The sequence below is a fragment of the Zonotrichia leucophrys genome, chromosome 1 (genome assembly GCF_028769735.1).
Source record: "Zonotrichia leucophrys gambelii isolate GWCS_2022_RI chromosome 1, RI_Zleu_2.0, whole genome shotgun sequence".
Classification (NCBI taxonomy): Eukaryota; Metazoa; Chordata; class Aves; order Passeriformes; family Passerellidae; genus Zonotrichia; species Zonotrichia leucophrys.
The window spans coordinates 87440097-87461650 of NC_088169.1; the positions used below are offsets into that span (position 1 = coordinate 87440097).

Below are 21554 nucleotides of genomic sequence, written 5' to 3' on the forward strand. Positions count from 1 at the left end.
CCTCCAAACAAACCTATTTTCACAAGATGATTTTTCAATTGTAAACATTTTACTTTTTGTTTTTAAAAAAGAGGCTTATCTTTATATATATATTTATATATATATATATATAGTTCCAGGGCTTTATGAACCCCAAGAATAAGAGGGGAATGAAAAGGGAGAAGGAGGAGGAAAAGGAGGAGGAAGACAGGGACTGAAAAATGGATTCAGTATCTGTTTTGGTTATCTGTTTTCCAAACCAGCTCAAGGCTAATGACAAAATGCACAGCCAGAAGGATTAAGGAAAATCAGGAAGTCTGGAAAAAAATTAGGAGCTAAACAGCCAACACTCTCAAAAAAATAAAGCAAAACAATTGTGCACACACAAACACACACGAGTGTGTGCACTCACACCACACACACGTAAGGGTCTAGGATCAATCCCTTAATTGTTTGTGGACCTAGGGTTTTGTTGGTTTTTTTTCTTTTTAAAACTCTGGCTGAGCTCTTTTTTTTTTTTGCCTTCTTTTTTTTTTTTTTTCCTTTTTCAAATCTGCCACGTTTTCCAAAGCTAAGAACTGAATATTTCTCCCCAGTTATACTCTTTGGATTTATGCCAACATCAAGTTCTTATGTTCAGTGGGGAAAAAGTAAGCCTGGTAAGTATTGTATGAACTGCAGCTTTATTCTAAAGTTCCTCTGGATGACTAATCACTTTTAACCAGCTCTTCCCTCCTCCACACCTTACCACATTCCTCCCTCCAAAAAAAAGCAAACAAAAACAAACAAACAACCCCCCACCAATGTACAGGCTATAACTCAGTGTTTTCTTAACAAACAGTCTGCGGTGTTTTCACTTTGGCCACTGTTAAAGATGCAGGCATAGAGAAGGGAGTGTTGGACTAGCATGTATTAAAGAAAAAGGAACATTAACATTGCAGATCTCTCTCAGAAAGACTAAAACACTAACAAATACAAGTCGATGCACGTTTGCTTTAAACTAGTGTAATTCTTTTTCACATTTTTAGATTAAACATCATTTTGTATACCAAACATTACAGTGCTGTTTATCTCCTCCAACCATGCAAAAAGTAGGTAAAAACATGCCACTTCTGCCCACAAATAGAATATGACCAATTCCCCTATATACCTTCCAAAATCAGGATTTGAAATGAGAAAAATAGAAGTATCCTCCTTTAAAAAGGAATTTAGACACAAAGCTGCCACTTAATACCAAGATGGTACAATTTACAGATTTTTACAGAAAGTTCACATTAAGTCAACTGACACTTCTCTCAGCCTCATCATTTGAAAGGCCGTATCCTGCAAGGTCAGAAAGTGATGACTTTAAAAGGATCCTGAACTTACAGCTCCCATCTGCAAGAGTAGGAACAGTAGGTGTCAAGGAATTTTGAAATACTTGGTATTTAACACCTTCAACTCACATAAAGAATTTGAGGCACTAAACAATTTACAGGATCAAGCCTTACAGAGGTAGAAGAGACTTAACTGGTGCAGCAATTCACAGAAGTTTCTAGAGAGCTGCCAGACAACTTTCTGAAAATCTTCAAGTGTGAATCACGCTTCAATGCTTTCCTGTGAAGACACATGAACTGCAATATATCTGGGGACCAAAGCAGCATCCAAATAAAATTGCTGCTTGGTTACAAACTGAGCATCTCCACCGTAAAACTGACTAAGAATGAAGACAATTTAATGTTCTGCAAATGAGTAGGGACAGCATTCACAGCACGTGTGCCTTTTACTTTTGCTCTCTCAACTGACACACCCACCCCCCTTTCCTCATTCCTCTGAGCGTCTCTTGATAAACAGCATTGCAAGTTGGTTTAAAAAAAAATTTACAAGAGAGAGTTCTGTTGGTCACCTATTTACACGTGGCATCACTCCACAAGGAGCTTGATCTCATTGGCTAGTAGCTGGTTCATGTTGAAGAGAGCCCCCGGGAGCTTGGTGAGCAACTCTCTCTCCGTGGTCTCAGGGTCGCTGTCGACAGAGCTGGAGCTAGCACTCATGTTGTCGACAGCGGCCCCAGCTGGAGGGCCCAGCTCTGGCTCGCTAGTCTCACTGGCCGTGGACACCACGGAGAGCAAGGACATGCGCCGCGTCAAGCGGCCGGGGGCCAGCAGGGAAGCGGCATAGTCCGCTATGATACCAGCTACGTCTAAATTACAAGCCTTGTCAAAGGCAATGAAACCTACATTTGCATTGGCCTCGCAGACGTAGAATGAGCCGTCGTCCTTCATCAGCAGGTCAATGCCGCACACATCCATCCCTAGGATGTTTGACACTTGGACTGCCAACTGCTTGCCTTGTTCGCTCAGCGAGCACATCATTCCTACACCACCTGGAAAAAGGGAAAAGAACTTGCTGTCTGCACTCAGGTCACAAGGGACTGACATCCTTCTCAACCGGGCCGTGATTTTCGATTGGGAAGCTTCAAAGTCAGCCTGCAAGCGCACTGCTGATGACTCAGAAAGTGACCTCCTTTCCACAGTGACTACTAATGAACTTGATGCCACACCAGGATTTCAAAAGATTCTGACCCGCCTTTAGCAGGTCAAGAGTATGACTTGTTTAAAAACAGTTAAGCAATGACTTTTTAGTCAAGAAAAAATACACATTTTTATGACCCCAGGATATTAAAAAAATGAACTAACAAACCACCCTTGTTCCTTCTAAGGTAGAGGCTTTCCTTACATGTTTGTACGTGATCAGAAGAAATATTTCAGCAAAATTAAACCTAGAGCTCTTGGTAAGATTACAACTGTAACTGTAGATATAATTGAGAGGAATGGGGATTAAGACATCATCATCTGCTCACATACCTCTCTACTTGCTATCACAGGTTACTGTCTCTAAAGCAAGAATTAGGGAACATCTATGTTTGAACCTCAGCTGTCAGGTTCACAGTCCATCACTCAAGTATTATCTGGCTCAAGCTTCATCTATTGCAATAGTTAAATTGAAAAATAACCCAAATAATAAGAAACAAACAAACAAATAAACAAACAAAAAAATTAGCAGAAAAATCTTTCAGGCTATATTTCCTTTGCATGAAGTAGTAACTAAAATCTCTTAGGCATTTTGACTAACCAAAACTGCACTATACATGAACACATTTTATCCCATCCCTGCTCAGGTTCAGTACAGTTTCAGTGAGTCACCCTCAAGCGTCCTGCCTCCTTTTACCCTCAGAAACTCTCAAGTCCAACATCCAAACCTATGCAAAATCTCAGTTCTGAACATGCTACAATCCATGCAGTAACCTCCTCTTTCTCCCAGATATGGTCTTTGTGGGAAGAGGTAGCAGGTAGAAACCTGATAGACTTAAGGCAGCATAGAAAATGAACAGTGCAATCCAGTTGCTTATTGCCTTCAACAGCTTTCTCACTTAACATTTTTTTCTACTCTCTTGCCAAATGACTGACTCCTCCACCTCCCTTAAGTGTTGCTTTCTCTCTTCCTTCATTTTCTGTTGCTCTCAACAGGATGAAACAAATGATAACATAGCATTAGCATCAAAATGCCATTACCACATCAGTTGCTCCATTTGTGTTCTAGAACTTTCCCATGCTTGTCATCATCCCATCTATCAAACACTTTGAGCAAATATCATCTCTCCCTCTCTGTTTGCTCAACATGCTTCTTACTTAATCCTTCCTCTCATGTTTCCCCCTTAAACCCCCAGCAGCAAGCACAATTAACACAAAATAACACCTGCAGCTTACTTCAGTCAGCTTTGTGATTTTTCAACTGGGTTGAAATATTCTGATCAAAACTATGAGCAATGCTTTTCCTACCAAGTGAGCAGTTACTCTGCATCCTCCCATCTGTCGAGCAGCGGAGCATGGTGCCCACCACACGGCCTCCCACTACGATGACGCGCACATCCTTGCCATGGGACTCCTTAACGTATTTTTGAAACAAGTACGGGGCATCGTGACGGATCAAATGGCTTAGGTCTGCCAAATGGTGCTTGTCTCGTGCCAGGAACACAGCTTTACCTGTATGGAGGAAAAAACATCAGGGTGTTGAAAGCAGCTGCCCATCTGAGCTGCATCAATGATTCAGCACGTGAAAGTAAAACCTCTGACCGGCACACTGCCCATTCTCAGAGGCCCCATCTGTAGCTTATATCCATTTACAAACTCCTCCATGGACAAAAGTGTTCCACTGATTCAGTGCTTTTAAGTGCTCAAGTACTGACAGCTGAGGAGACATGAGTTTAAAAAAATAGAGAGAGAAAGAAAGAAGCAAGGAAAAAGAAAAGAGCTTTAGATAAAGGAGATGGTCTTGCAGTTTCAACTTCTTTTGGTACAAGTCCTTAGTGGGAGGAAATAAAAGAAAGAAATACTTAAAGAGCAGCCAACATGTAACTAATAACAATTTTGTTCATCCAAGAGGACAGGACCCACAGCCTATAGCTTTGACACACAAGAACCAACAACATGAAACTGCTGAACACTGGGCATCTAAGAACTCTGAAGTCTCCAGTGTGCCCCTGCAGAACCACCCACTTCTCTGTTACGAAGTTCCTGAGAGCTGCTCTTCCCAATACTTAAAAGGGCTCACAACTCCAGAATGAGGTCTGCAGTGGAACAACTACAGTCAGAGGAAAATGTTCCACTCCACAGTATCCAAGATAATTTAGCAGAAGATTCCAAAAGACATAAAATGAATGGATTATTCTCTAACTGAAAAAAACGCCTCTTGACAAATCACTAGGTTTTCTGCAAGCAAACATCTCTAGGACTTGGATTTTTTAACCTAAAATAAATAATTTCATTCCCTTTTATTTTTAGACTACACCAAAGACTTCTTTGCTCTTCTCCAGTTGTGTTCATACTGGTTAAAGTCATCCCTGAACTACTTTCTATCCAATTTCCAGACGCACAAGACTGCATCCCTTTCCATCTTTACCTACATTTCCCAACTTCTTTTCCCCTTTCTTAAGGGTTCTATGCCATATTAGATTCATGTTTTGCAATAAGGTGCCCACTTTACCTTGAAGCAGAACTGTCAATCAATTCTGCTATGGTGCTAACAGAGAACAAACATAAATTGATAAACTGCCCTCCTTAAGTAAGAGAACAGAAATGCAGCAGTAGCAGAACTAGGATAAATAATGTGTAAAGAATTCCACCAAGTGTTCCTATGCCCTACTACAGCAGCGTCTGTTTAGATAGGATTTAAGGTCTCCATAACACAGAAGACTGCTTGAGGAACATGGAATTTCTCACTACAGAGACATGAGAATGCAAGCTTAAAATTCACAAAAAGTAAAAACCTCCATGTCCTTTCTCCCACTCCAAACTTTAACTCTTGTACAGACAATTAATAATCCTACTGTATTCCTGAAATGGAAAAGGAAGAATGATGCCTTGGAGAGGAGCCACTGAGTTCTTGCAAATCATCCACCATCATGGCATCTTGGTAAAATCAGGATTGGCCCTTCTGCTGCAGCAGCAAGCTGCACAAAAAATTGGCCTAGAAGAGTGTGACCTTTATTCATCAACCAGTACCTATGATCACGTTTACCTATTTATTTTACATATAATTTGCAAATGGCTGCTCTTCAATTAATTTGAAAAAGTTTCCCCAGCTCTCTTAATGTGAAAAGATATGTACTTTCCATAAATTTGCATTAAAATGCCTGGAATTTAAAGTGCTCTAAAGCAAAACTTATAAACAGATTTACAGGAATCTTGGCTAAAAAAGGGAGAAGAAAATCAATGGCTGAAACTCTAAAATTATTTAGTAGATCTCCACTAAAGGCAGTGTTAAGTCAAATCCACTGTCTTAGATATTCCACAGCTGTCAAAATCACCTTGCTGCAACATCAAACTCTCCACCTTGGCTTTGGATCTCCACTCACACTTTAAAACCACACTAACAGGTATTGCTGCTATCAGCAGCAGGTCTGATCTTCCTCAGCCCCAGCGTTTTGCTCCCTTCCATTCCGTCAACACGAGCATTTGTGCAACTAAGTGCTAAGTCATGCAAAAAACTAACTGGAGTAAAAATAACTTATCCAGATCCATTTGACATCAGTTCCTAAATCTATTTACTACATGGCTACAGAAGCACTCATGCCAGTAGAAGAGGAGCAGCAGAGAGTTGAGAGCAAACTGACGGACAGAAAGAAAGAAGTGGTGTCCTCTAGTTATGATTTTGTTTGAAGTAACTCCTGGTTTTGTGCCTTAACTTCATTTTTAGTCTCTTTATAGATCTGATATTTATAAAATATGTTTTAAAATATATTAAAAACAGAGCAACTTCCTGTGCAAATAACCTCTGGAATTTCCCTTTAGTAACCACTATTTAACACTAAATTAAGTTGATGTTTGTTTTATATTCAACAGTTAAAACAAAATACCAAAAACAGTGCAATTTAATCCGAACCTGCAGTAATACCACTGACACTGTCAGAGGTATTTTTCTAAAAAACAGAGATTCAGTTTTACAAACAATACATAAGATTTTAATTAAATCGGAATCCTAATTATAGATGAAGTTGAGTAGGAAAGAAGTCACTGAATGAACTGAGATTTCATTTTTTAGGCCTATGTAAAAACATCCCTAAAATCCATGTAGGTTTCTTTCAACTTCACAATCTCCAGACGTCCCATTATTCCAGTTCAAAGCCTTCCCCACAGAAGTCACCAATGCACCATAATTTTGAACACTTTGCCCCCTGCCTTTCCAAGACTGGGTTCTACAAAAACTGTTTCCCAGTGCTGCAGCCTATTCAACATTCAGCATTCATGGATGGTAGAATTTAGATGTATTGGAAAGAAGTCCAACACCTAACAGATCTTCTTAACTGTCATTCCTTGATGAGACAAAATCTTGGAGTGCTGCTCAGAATAGTCCTTGCCCTTACCCCTGACCTCACACCCACCTCGATGACCCCGCGTGTTCTTCACCACCATAGGGAACTCCAGCACTTCCGCCTCATCAATCATTTTGGAAAAATTCTCATGACCACCTGGCAAAAAGAAAACCAACAACATTATGTGCCACCGGTCTGCTGTGGCCAAATTTGGGATGTAATTGCCATACATTCCTCCCACCCTTACAGCTTAGATAATGCAGAGAAATCATCAGTTAGGAGGACCTTGGTCATGGAGCACGACCAGACTTTGAAGGTGTTTGTGATGTGCGGGATATTAAGACCTGCTTCCTTTTGAACGGAAGACACAAATTGACAAAGGCCTCTTGATCACAATCCCAAAAGGCTCGATCTAATCTTCCAAATCCAAATGCCCCAATTCAACCATCTTGTTCCATTTTATTCCTTTTACTTTACCAACTTCCATCTTTTCAAATGTCTAACAGGAAAGCAGCAGACACATAACACTAGTAACAGTTCCATCCAAACTACTAACCAGGAAAGCAAAGCAGAACGTGATGACAAGGCATAATCCACAGAGCAGCAACAACCCAGACCTGGTCAGTTCACCTCCCCCCTTCTGAAGGCTTAAGTCTCCTGTATCTCATTCTCTCTATATCCTGAAGTAGTACTTCAACCTTTTAATCTCATTGCATCTCTAAGGACCATAGAGTGTAGCTTTTAATGGCCATTCACACAATTATGGTTGATACTTCAAGGTTACTTGAGTTCAATTCAAAGAAGGCTGACCACAGCACAAGAAATACAGAATAGAAAAGTCAGTAGACAAAGGGATGAGCCCCCTCTAACACATCATGCAGTAAAGTGCAGAAGTCAAGTCAAGACACAAAGTCACAAAGCCAGCAGCAGCCATCACAACCCTGCCATGGTGTTTAATGCATGTCAGGGAGTAATATGTCATCCAGCACACCCTGCTTTACCTGGCCAAGTCAGCTCTCACTGATAACTTGACACTTGTGGTTTTAAAAAACAAAAATTAAAAGAAAGCCATCCTTCTGTCAAATTCCAGAGGCAGACACCAACAGAAGTGGGAGGGAGTTACGATCAAACTGCTATGTTCTACAATTATTAAGCATCATTCATGGTCTCCCCTTCCCCAAAAAAATTAAAAACTCATTCCTTTCTCAACAAGTTAGAGCAGCCACACATATAAAGAAAGGGCATGTTTCTTCTCAAATTGTTTTCATGGTGATTGATGGAAATAGTAATTCATAGTAATTGACAGAAAGCCATGGTTGTGTCAGTCTTTTTTCTCATTTTGTAACACTCCCATTATAAAAACTTATTGATGCAATCACACAAATGGGAGGAAAGCACTGGTATTCCCAGAAGGAACAGCAGGTTGAGAGGTATCTACAGTTCTTTAACAGATTGTAATTAAAAGCAGAAAGAGCATCAAGGTAGGTCAGACAAATGGTTCCTCTGATCTAGCATTCTGTCAGGAACCAGAGATACCAGAGATTCCAGAGGCAGTCACAATAAACTATAATTAACTGTTTTGGTGGGAAACAAAGCCTAAACTATTGTTAAAAGGTGAACACAAGGGCTCGTGCTCCTTGCTACCCTTGTCCTTTCCCAAAAACTAATGTATTTGCAGACACTTTTATTCATATAGGAGTTTAATCTACTTTCAGGTTGTAAGTCTAGTTTTCTGTAGTACTTATGACATTAGTACCCCAAGCTCTTGTCTGCTGTTTTAGGCAATTGGAAAAGAACAGAAAGTATAATAGCACTAACAGCCAAAGTCAGTTACTTGGAAGGCTGAGGTACAGTTCAAGTACTCTTTACAAGGCATCAAAAGCTAATCAACAAAGACAAAACCAGAATCTGGGTGTCACGACTTTAACTTCCTTTTTGGTTACTCAACGCTTAGCTGTGGAACTGGCCTCATGGCTAAATTTCTATGGATTTCCAAAACTTACATCTTTTGCTCTGCAAAAGCTCAAGTTGTCTAGGCAACTATGCTACCTCTTTGATCCAAGAGCCTTACCATATGAAAAAGTGTCTGGAAGAGGCACACCATGGCCAGCAAGTTCTTGAAACGTCCAGAACTTGTTGACACAGTTGAGGATGGCTTGAGGACGATTCATCAATCGACAGCCCATCTTCTCTAGGTGGCGAAGGACTGTGATGTCGCTGTCACTCTGGACCCAAGGTGTTGGCACACGCACAACCACCACTTGTGGGTAAGCAGTAATGAGCTCCCCTTTCACCCGGAGACCTAAAGAAGGAAGAGGAAAAACATCCCAGTCTTAAGTCACAAGGTCTCCAGGAGAAGGTAAACAGGCACAGATACTGCACTATCTGTGATCAGAGATATCAGACTTCAACAGTATGTTAAAACAGCACAACTCTCCCTAGCACGCATCTTGTCAGTTGTGCTGTTTCACTCATGTCACTCTTAACTCACTTAAAACTAGGACCAAGCAAAAACCAGACTTAATTAGGGCACACAGTCTTGGGCTCCTTCCCAGGGTGATGGACATTTGTTTACAGGTTGACACTCCACCCTTTCTATGGGTGTAAGCTGCACACTACTGTATCAACAGCTCAGGAGGTTCCTGCCTCCCACCGCTGGTTCTTGCCTACAGGATGCAGTTCATACCTTTCCCAGTCCCAGCTGTATTGATCCCTCTGTTTGTGGCACCACGTTACACAACATATTGCCAAAGTAACAGAGACTAGATACGATCCTTAAAAAAACACAAAAAACCAGCAGTATTTTTAACAGGTCATTTCAACAATCTGAATAATATTAAATTAAGTAGTCAGAAATAATTTTATCAGCTAACAAGGAAGCACCCTGTGACAAAGGCAGGAACTAGAAGGATAGTCAGCTTTCCCACCAAGATCAATATATTACTTAATCATGACCTATAGTTTTACAGGCTAATTCTCTGAAAAAGAAACACTGAAAGACGAGCTGCAGGAATAGGCACATGACAGGATTGGACAGGAAGGCATCAAGCTCAATGGAGACAATCTGGCATCTGAGGACGGGAAAAGACAAACAAGGTTTGATATTTATTTGTCTTATGTTCAAAGCAAAAATGTATGACTTCATCAAAAAAACTCAGCTCACACTGCTATCAGCACCTTAAGGGTTAAAAAAAAAAAAAAGTGAGCTGAGAAATCACACTGCATCTGCATCTTGTGCCTGCCAAAGGCCACCTGTAACTTGTGAGATCTAACCAAATTTTATTACCTGATTACTGTATTCCAAAGATGCTACATTACAAATACAGACTTGTATCTACTCTGCATGAAGGCACTGATTGCCAAGTGATATATTTCATTTCAAGGTGCATTAGAATTAATTGGGGGAGAATTGGGAGGGAGGGGGGAGAGAAAAAGGGGGGGTTTCCCCCCTCTGTACCTCCCTTTTTTCTTTTCTTCTCCCAGCCAGGATGTATTTTAGACCTTGCATTAAACATAATGAAGCAACCACCTAACTCCCAAAATGGAAGTTGAAATGTGCTGCCCAGTCCTCAGGAGAACACAGAACCACACTCTGGAAAGGCCAAAACAGAGCCACATCCAATACAAATCCCTTTTTCCAATCCCCACAGCCATAACTGCACAGAGATGAGCAAACATAAGCAGACGGGTGCTCTGGCTGCTCACCTCATTAGCACCAAGCACTGCCGCATTGCAGCTGACATGACTCGCGTGTTTAAGCAAGCAGGCTCCAGACACACACACACCCCATTTTAGAGAGGCATCTCAAGCAAGATTAAAAACAAGACACTGCTACAAACCTAAGCAGACTGTGAACAGCACAAAATGGACTACCATCTCCTTTAGCCAGAAAAGGAGTACAGATTCAGCAAGCAGAGAATTTTTTTACTTATTAGTCAGATTCCACCTTACACATGTATTTTTCCATTTAGGTGCATGCCCAATTACACCCACTTTTTGCCAATGTAATTGCATGCACATCCTGATCCACATGCAAGCTGTGCAACAATCATTCTAAAAAGGACTATTTTCTACATAGCCCCAAGTTGCCACCGTTATCTGTGTTGTGAACCAAAACGACACAGTTTTCCAATTCATAATCTCTCAGTCTATTTTGTTCTTTTGCTTTAAAGTCACGCCACATGCTGAAGTTTTGCACCATGGATTCTGAAAAAGAAAAACAGCAGTTTGAGGAGATGTGTTTGTCTCACCTGGAATTCTTCTGAGTACCTGTGTTAGACCTGACTATCAGACTGGTGTAAATTTAGCCAGGTCACCATCCCCCCTGAAGTGACTTTGGAAGTACAATGATGCTATCAACAGAACAGTCTGAGCTTTTGTTTCAGATTCAGTCATATTCTCTGGTCTGGATACTGTTCTCCCCAGAACAAAATTTCTCTCCCCTAACAGAAGGCAGTTTACAAACACAAAGAAGAGGTACTAAATGAAATGTATAATTTGAATCACTACTACTGATATGCACCATAAAAATTAGCTGCAGTCTCCCAGCAACACAGTGCTGCAAACAGAAGCAGCTTTATTACAGTAAAAAGGAGAAGCAGATTCTGCCATTTTGGAACAAGTATGCATTCAGCATTCCATCTGAGACCCATCAGTTAAGAATCAGGTTAATGGTCATTATTGCGAAGTGGGCTGATAAAATAACATTTATTCACTATAATGTGCTGAAAGCAGTAACACAGAAGATACTAATGTGTAGGGGTAATTTTTTTCCATAGAACTAATTCATGAATGTAAAGAAAAAAAGGGCAAAAAAAAGACTACAGAGATGTTACATAGTGGTTTAGAGGTAATTTTTTTTTTTTAATCATAGATTGTACTAAGTTGAAAGGGACCCACAAGGCTCATCATGTCCAACTCCTATCACTGCACAGAACAGCCCAAATAACCACACCTTGTACCCAGGAGCATCGTCCAAATATTTCTTGAACTCTGTCAGGCTTGGTGCCGTGACCACTTTCCTGGGGAGCCTGTTCCAGTGCCCAAACACCCTCTGTGTGAAAAACCTTCTTCTAATATTCAACCTAAACCACCCCTGATACAACTTCAGGCCACTCCCCCAAGTCCTGTCACGGGTCAGCACAAAGAAGAGATCAGTGCCTGCCACTCTGCTTCCCCTCATGAGGAAGCTACACTACAGACCACTCAAGGTCTTCCCTCAGCCTCCCCTTCTCCAGGCTGAACAAACCAAGTGACCTTTTCCACAGTGTGGCACACAAAACTGCACACAGCTGAGATGAACCCTCTTTTCTTTGCAGTTATCGGGTCATCCTGATCCCAAAACAGTAAAGCAGGTCACACTCACTGTTGCCTGTGGACAATGAGCTGACCTCACAAACACACAGAAGGCAGACACTCAGATCATACAGAAATACCTTGACAAATAACAAGTTAATCCATTCGTTGACATTTTCAGTGGCTGCCCATGACATTGCAGACACAGCAAAGAGACAGTTATACAGTCCTTCAAAACACCAATAATATAAGCCAGGAAAGGAAAATTCAAGCTTATCCAATACTGGGAACTTCCATATAACTCATCATATAACAACCACTTTACCAGAGCCTGTGGAACAATTTTTAGGTTATCACAAAATATTTGGCTATTCTTTGGTTCTAAGACGTAAAGACTCATGGGCTGGAATATCACATAGTAAAAACAGATGTAAACCCTGCTCTTCAACCAGACCTATTCTTTCACTCCGTTCCAGCTATCTTTGTTCTTCCTCTGCAAGACAAAATTCTCCAAAATGGAACATGGTACACCTATAACATTAGACACCAATCATCACAGTATTCAGACAAAGTACAAAAGGAATTTTTGCAATGTGAACTGTAATCACCTGGAAATAAACCTCACCAGTTACACCTCAAAGTCAGAGGTTCAAGTTTCTCTCAAAAACAGCTCAAAGCAGCACATGATAGAACTGAGTGGGTAAATGCATGATTATTCATCAGTTGGCCCAGCCACTCCTCCTGCTTTTCACTCCCAAAGAACAGCAGGCAAGTTTAAAATGCAAAGCAGCTGGTCTCTGCTAAAAAGGATTATTTTGACCCAAAAGGTAGAAGCCATCACATAAACCTGTGAAAACCACAGAAAACAGACATAGCACTAAACTGTACTAAAGACAGAAGAAAGAGGCAGAGATTGCTACTGATGTTACCTGTGAGATCAGAAAATGTGCATCTACATTCTTACAAAGTTCCTGAGACACTAGCCTCCAGCACAGCAGAGCTTATTCATATTGTAAGATACTCAGGATGACAGATGTCTCTCAAAAACCTGATTTAGTACAATTTTAGGGTGGACAAACATACTCTGGGAAAAAACACACAATGATGGTATTATGGATGGCTAAAAAGGATTGAGATTTCAAGCAACTGTGTGTGGCTTCTGAGCATTTTAATTCACATCCAAGCAGTATTTTAAATTGCTTACATTTTTGAAAGTCATTATATTCCATTTGCAACCTACACAAATCCTTTCCAATCTCTACAAGACTCATTCATCAGCAGATTAGTAACTACTGCAAAGCAATAGCTCATGTCCAGTTTGCATGTTACAAACAACTGTACTTTTAGTTGAAACAATGCAAATGCTTTCACAGAAAGAATGTAGTTTCAGAATGTAAGTCTAAAAACTCAAAGATTGCAAGGACATCAAAAATATTTTCAGATGCTTTATATATCTTGCTTTAGCAAACATCAGGCACTTTTAACAAAAGATTAAACCTTAGTAATATTAAATAAATTTATAAAAGATTAAGCTTTTCACTGTGCCTGGAAACAGCTGATACACTGCCTTGCTACCCATGGAAGCTCATGACCTATCAAATCCATTTCTGACCAAACGGATCAAAAGAGCAGGAATGAGGCACAAAAGGTGCATCTTTCAAATTGACTTCCTGTATATATTTCACAGAATTTGTCTGAGAACTGTGTGGCTATGAGAAGTTTCCAAACATGACAACACAGTTAATGTACATGTAATTCCATGTATAACATGGATAACTATGCAAAAAATCCTCCCTCTGTGGCCTCAGCCGTGACTACCTCTGTCTTTAGCAAAACCCCTAATGAACACCAGCTCTCAGAAATACATAAGTAAAACCAAGCAGGAAAAGTGCTTCAGTATTCAGACAGATCCAGTATGTGGAATACTTTTTCTAACAGACATACCAGCATATAAGTGGTTGGTCACCATGCATGCAGCACTACAAAAAATAAAATCTGAATCAAATTTCACCAGCTCCCACCACATTTCCAACAGGAGCTAGCAGGGTCTGGGAACTTCCAGATATATTACCCAGATTTTTCCTCAGAGATCTGTAGGCTACCTTGAAAGTCTCCAGCTCTCATAACTTTGTTATACAAATTTATTCATCCACCCATCCATGGAGCTGCTAACGTTTCCCAAATGAACAGTCACTCAGCAAGCAGGCTATAATGAATTCAACTCAGCTGGGAGAAACAGGCAAGCCTTCTACCACACAAACCTTTCCTCGTATTTTGATGATATTACATCCTGCTACTTGCTCTTCACAATTCATCAGTTGTTCTCACAGACGTCACTGAATTTTTCTACAAGCCTGGACTCACTCCTGCTCTCAGATCAGTGCATTCCTATTTCATTTGTCCTCCCAATATCTGTCACCCACAAGACACTGCATAATATTTGCATTAAATCATTATAAAGTGTTTAATAATTACTTACAGTTTACTTGCAGGGAATTAAATGTGTTTTAATTGCCATGTTAAAGCAAGCTTAAAGCTCAGAAGGGAGATATCCCAAACCTAAATACCAGATTACTGCAATAACAAGATACACATTCCCTCACAACTAAATCTCTAAAATTTTCAAAACTCAGCATACTTCAAATATACATTCTGCCAAGACAGTGTCAGAATTAAGGAATAATTAACAGAAGTTGAATTAATATTCATGAAATACTACTCTATATCTCAAAAGCTTGCTACTATATTAATTCAACTTTATGTATCTATCTTATAACCCAACTATAAACAACATTAAATTTCCAGAAATTGGGTGATAAACTTTTTTTTTCCAACTTCTTTTTTCAAACCTTCTTTGAAAAACACAATTTCATTGAAATATATAAGTATTTTGGAGCAATTGGCAATTCCTGGGGGTTTTGCCAAAGACAGAGGCAGTCACTGAGTTAAATTCCTCTTCTGAGAAGTGGTTGCTTGTGGCAGCTGTATGCTAGATAAAGTATCACACTTCAAATGCAATTTTATTTGAACCAGAACTTAACCTCTGAAAGGCAGCTAAGCACTGAAATTTTAGAGAACCACAAATTCATTAACACCAAACTGAACTTCCCCCTTTGAAGTTGCACAGGAATTTTAACTATATCACTTATCACCTAACAGCCACAGTTTATTAGTCTGATCATTAAGTTGTCACAATTCCTCCAAAATGTCATTCCATGTAAAAGCCTCTTTGGTATCTAGTATTACCAAGCTATTTTTTACCCTAGTGTCCACAGAAACAGATTTCTCCAACAGTTCTGGGCTGGATGTTTAAAGTTCAAATTCTCTCCCTTCCTATCCTGCTCACTAGTTTTTTCAAACCAAATTAACAAGTGCTAACATTCAACTCTATGTATTTAATATGACCTCACCCTCCTTCTCCACAAAAACTTTGCCAGAAAGGCTTTCCCACCAGGATACACTTCCTCAACTCAGCAGTACCAAGGAAATCACATGGAGCAGAGACAAAACTGATCTCTCTAGAACAGTACTATGCCACTGTATTCTGAAAAAAAATGTATTTTGGAAATCAGGAGCTGTAGATTTAGCAAGCCCTTATGATGAAACTTTTACCTAAACCCACTGCTCAGCACAGATTGAACTTCAAAAGCAGACATCTGTTTATAAGCCAGACATGATATTTTAGTTTCTACATGGTTTAGGTGAGCCTCTTGTATCTCATTAGGACTTCTGTACAATAGTTCCACAAGGTGATCTCAGAACATTCCTGGGTCAAATAAGCATGATTGACAGAGTTTTAGAAGTCTAAGGCATCTTCAACTGAAAGAACACCCACTTGTGGCAGGTATCTGTCCTGTATCACCTATCCAGAGCCTACCAACACTGAGAGCCTTAGAAATAACAAGTTCTGGAATCCCTTCCCCAACTCAAATGCAGAAAGTCAAACACTAAACAATCCCATCCTAATTGAGTGTTACAGAACAAGAACAGAATCATAAAATCATTAAGGCTGTAAAACATCTCTAAAACCAAGTCCAGCAATTAACCCAGAATTGCTAAATATACGTGAATTAACCTTACTGTAAACTAACTCCACTCTTAACACTCAGTCAGTCTTTCCCATGTTTTACATGTGCTGTTTCTGTTCATTGTGAATAGCAAGTGAAGAAAAAAAGTTAAGGATACACCTGAAATAAAAAGGCTGATGGAAAAGGTCTTTCCAAAAGCAGAAATCCCAAGGAAGGTTTCAAGCAACCCATAACAGGCTCTCCTCGCATCTGAGATTAATCAGATTTTTTTTCCTGTAATATCAAAACCTACTAAATACCTTTAAAATGCCTACCATAACGCACCTCATCTCTGTCTGCTACCAAACAATACCTTCTGACACCAGGAGATGCTGTTTATTTACTTAAGCAAAGTGCTGAAGCAAAGTGGAGAAGCATGCAATGTGAGATTCAATTTGTAATGAAGACACAGATCCTTCATATCTGTCTCCCATAACAGAAAAGATACTTATAAAACAATGTCTACACTGTCAAAAACTTTTAATAAATTCTATCCAACTCCCTCTCCTTTCCAATTTTTCCTAAATATATTTAGCTGAGCCTGAATTCTGGGGACTGGACAGATCCCCTCAGTTTATTGTTTTGACCTGTCACTGCAGTCTAAAGCCCTCCTTATCAAAACTGCATTCAATTTATGAATTGGAAGCACTTATTTTGGAAACAAATGTATCCTTCTTAAAAGAAGGAATTTCGCTCTGGTATTTTGGGTAAAATTGCATTAAAACTGACTCTAAAGCTTGCAGAGATAACATCAATCCTGTCAATTAGGAGAGTCTGTTGTTTTGTGGGGTTTTTATAATGTGTCAGAATAAAACTGGTACTTGGACATACAGTATACAACAGTTGAAGTGTCATTGTGAGTACAGTATTTTCCTCCACAAACACCTTCAGTCCCCTAAAAAAGTTGTTCTAAAAAAAGCAATAACCCAAAATTTCTTAGTTTTGACAGACATTAACATAGAACCATACACAAATCAAAGGTATATGAATACATTTTTCCTACACCTCTGTAAGCAAGCTCACTGAGCTTGTCTCCTCTTTCTGACTCTAGAGGGTTAAAACTACATTGCAATAGCTGTACACATGCTCCATGCCCATACTGTAATGACAACACAGATGTAACACTGCAGTATTATTTTGCACCTGATCTGGATGCAGAAGCTTCCACCTAGTCACAAAAACATGGTAACTAATTAAGATACTTACTTAGTATGCTCCCTAATTAATACACTCCATACAATCTATAACGTTCTTCTTGAAAGAAAATGTTCCTCATTATTACACAGTCCTTCCAACCAGTCCAGTCAAATACAAGAATCATGTTGTGGTAGTACCGTACTCACAGACACCATGCTAAAGCAAGTAGATGGGACAGCCCTCCCACTGTCAGCTTGTTTTGACTTTTGAAGGCAACACATTTAAGAGATAAGCCAATTTACCACTAATCTCTAGACTGTAAGGGTAATTCTGTGCTTACCAATCCCTACAAGCTGGTAAGTATCTTTATAAATATTTCGTCTACACTACAAGATCTGAAGCTCTCTTGTCTGAAATAATCACCCGCCCAATTAACAAAGAAATAAAAACCACTAAGGATCTACAGCTCTCATCACAAATCAATGGCAGAGAAGAGAAACAAAAGCTTTACCACTTCAGGTATGAGAAGTCTCCTTAGTTCATTTAGCTCTTCCACAGATTACTCAACGAATCACCTTTAAATATCTGCAGATTACATTTTTCTTCAAGTTCTTCCATTTTACAGCAACACAATCATGGAATTTCACTACCAAATGCCACTCTTGATCTGTTCTTAGTTACTGAATTGCAATTTACATTCATTCCTAGACTCTGCCTCTAACAACTTAAAAAGATTTAAAACTCTGAAAGGAAAAGGTCTGACAGCATGCTATGAACCTTGGAAGACCTAAGCAAGAAAGGGGAAGAAATGAGCACCCCTTTAGAAATTCCCGTGCTGAAGAAAGCACTCACATAAGGTTGTGGTTCTAAGACAATTTTGACTTAAATCCTGTTGCTGCCAACAGTTTTACTCTCCAGCTCCATGCAATCCTACAGTGGCATGTAGTACCACCCACTCCCTATCACTCATACAGAGACCCACTGGTGAGCTGGTAAGCTTCCCACACCAGCAGGAAACTCTTCTGTTCTTCTGTGGAATTCAATTTCTTGCAGGTGTTTCAAGCTGAACAAGCTCACTGCAGGATCTGATGAATCCAGGTGTCAACTGCAACAGAGAAACCTGGATCACAGCAAGGACAGCAAGGATCTCAACAGTTCAAATTGTCAAGATAGTGCTGTTCTGAGACTAGAATTATATATAGTGAGGTGGGTATTCTTTCTGCATTTACAACTCGATTGTCACTATGCTAGCCCAGCCTCCAGCTTTGTAAAACCAAACCAATCAGACTGATTTCTGTTTCTCCAGCTCCTGTCCTATGCAGGTAATACATTCTCCAGTGGCTTCCACGCTCTCAGGTTAAGGAAAATTGCAGCAAAACTGCTACAAAAACCCAGTTGCCAGAGTTGTTTGAGCAGGACTAACAATTACAAGCAACAAGACATGCAGTTTACATGTACAGAATCCTTTGTGCCTGCAACCACTGAACTTTATTCAACTCAAAGCATCCACAAAGGGCATGCACTTTCAGAATCCTGCCTCACCTTTAGTCCCAAGAATGTAAGGAGGAGTGCACAAAGAACCATTTCTTAGGCCAGAATGATCCTGGGAAGATTGACAGAAAAAGAAAAGGAAGCAGGATATGAACATCAAAAATTTCCAGTCAATACCAAGTTATTTCTACCTGCACTTACCATGACTTCAACCCATAATCTCTCCTCAATTGGCAGCATGCCTGAGGTACTGTGGTGAATGGATAAAGGTTCCTTTAGAAGGACAGGCTGTGAATATGAGAAGGGTTTGTGCCCCACACAAAGGAGCAGATCACACACATGCAGCTCTGCTTTGGAGTGCACAGAGCTAGACAAGAGCCCAGCAACTGATACAGCACGCTAACACATTGTGACCATATATTTGGACCACCCACTCCATGAGGGTGGTCTAACTTTGCAACACACTGAAAGGCTGTGGCAGCTTCATCCTTGGAGATATTCAAAACCTGACTTCATATACCCCAAGCAACCTGATCTAACTTCAGAGCCGCCTCTAGCTTTCATGTTGGCCTCTGTAACTAGAAGGTTGGTCCAGATGTCTTTTAAAGGTCCCTTTCAAACTCAATTATCCCCCTGACTCTCTGGGGCCTTCTCCTGCAGTATGCCTGGGCTCTTAAGTTACTTATTGTAATGCCCAGCTGTAACAGTAGGATGCTTGCTCCACAATGCCCTATTTCATATTTCAAACTAGATATGAGGGTTCACTGGGCAGCATCCTGTCTTTCTTTTGCATTATCATCTGACAAGTTCTTTTAGTCATTAAAAATTAAAGATCAAGTTCTTCATGCTAGAAGTGGAAAGTGCTTTTATAGGTTTGACAGTTGTAGAGGAGAGACAGGACCCAAGGCCTGATTCTCTGACCACAAGGAAATTTGGAAAGAGATCAAAGAAGAAATTTAATATATGGTAAAGGCAAATCCCTTCTGGAAAGCAAAGTAACAAAGTGGGGAAAGAAGTTGTAAGCTTTCTTTGTTAAGCTCTAAAGAAACAACTGAAAATGGGCCTCACACATCATCATTTCATTTTCCTGGTGGATGTAGTCATCCAACAAGACAGGCCTTCACAGAAAGATGCAGGTGCAGAAAGCTGTCAGGGAAACAAAGGGTAGTACCCTTTAGGTCCTGAGTTGAGTTTGAGTCTAGTTTTGTGGGAAAAAAGCTACTTCGAACCTTAAAAGGATTTTTAAGATACACTTACCAAAACTTTGTCTCACTGGGAATAAGAAGCAACAGACTGCACGCCAGACAAAGGAGAGTTAAACTTTTACTCCGAGTCTACAGGATATTCCTGAATGCTGTCTGAGTCAGGGGAACAAGGACACATAGTAACACTAGCAGGAGAACTTGGTATGGCCTCCCCTGTTATTAACAACAACATTCATTGAAGAAAAAGGCATGACGTAGGAAAGAAAGCTGCCCCACAACACGGAGAGGCAAGATTTGCATGGCCCTGCTTTCTAGAACAGTGTGGTTGGTGCAAGGAATCTGAAGCCCACAAAAAATAATTTCATTATCATAACAACCAGCTGCCTCTGCCACTGCAGGCTCAGCCAGGCTCACTAGTGCTCCCTTCCTACATATTAAGAAAAATCTCAACTCAAAGCAGGGCATCCTGCCTGACCACAGAACTAAGAATGTCGTTCACCCTGTGAGTCTGTTCCTCATCCAGGAACAGAAGGCCCAACACTTAATGTTGATGTCCAAAAGTAATATATTACATTTTTTATATCTATGAAGATATCCTTAACCATGAAAAAAGCCTGCAAGGCACCTCATAAAATATGAAATATAAACACTGAAAGCAGTGCTGTCAAAAGAGTGCAAACTGAATTCCAAGAGTGGAATAAGCCAATTTCCAGAGTAGTCGAGTACAATAACAATGGGGACATGCCAATTTACATATTCATGAAACAAGTAGAAGAGAGAACAAAGTATAAGAGCAACTCCCCCAGGTATTCAGGTAAAACTCCTTGGTCTCACTGACAGAATACACATTATCTTCAAGGTAAATTTATCCATGGACTACTATTCAAAGACATGAGTATTAGGTCACCCAAGTAATTAGTTATCATTCCAGCACTCCTGGTTTCCCCTACATCTACATTTTTCAAAACTTGGATAGTAAATAGTGTTGATGCATCCAGCACAGTCCCTATGTGCACATACTTTATTTACTAAGAATGTAGGTATTCAATATTACATTCAAAAGCTACATTAAGAGAAAACTATTGCAGCCACAAAGGTTAGAAAAAGCCGCAACTAAGGATGTCTGTAGCCCTGATCCACTACCCCACACACATACTGTCTTTAATTACACAAACAAACATTATTTTTCCCCACAGCAGATACCTAATGTGCATAGAAGGTACAGCACTCATTTAACAAGTAGTGACTGAGGACTTTTTTTGTATTTTCTTTTACATTGTTTAGTGTATAATCCATGGATTGGTATACTGAAATCCTTGCATAAAACACATCACTGTTAGTTTCTTCTTGAGTTTTATGAATTGTGCTTATCACAGTAATATCTAAGTCCTTCACAGTCATAATTAATTTTGATAACACCACAAGAAATCAGTGAATATTCTACTGATCCCCATATGGGGGAGGGAAACCCAGAGATAAGTGTTGACAAAGGAATTCTAGATGCCACATTTGAGACACCATGATTTC

At 39.9% G+C, this 21554-nt stretch overlaps 1 protein-coding gene across 3 annotated transcripts in view; it reads right to left on the reverse strand.

The window, feature by feature from the left end:
* Nucleotides 1-448: 448 nt before the first annotated feature.
* The window catches only part of RIMKLB (ribosomal modification protein rimK like family member B), a 40927-nt gene continuing 19821 nt past the window's right edge, over nt 449-21554 (reverse strand). For all 3 annotated transcript variants that reach the window (XM_064720858.1, XM_064720867.1, XM_064720848.1), the window contains exons 4-7: nt 8904-9134; nt 6902-6988; nt 3801-4004; nt 449-2344 (exon numbers count right to left, since the gene is read on the reverse strand). In XM_064720858.1, the coding sequence (XP_064576928.1) occupies nt 1881-2344; nt 3801-4004; nt 6902-6988; nt 8904-9134 (986 nt within the window). In that variant the 3' untranslated portion in view covers nt 449-1880. The remainder of the gene's footprint in view (nt 2345-3800; nt 4005-6901; nt 6989-8903; nt 9135-21554) is intronic.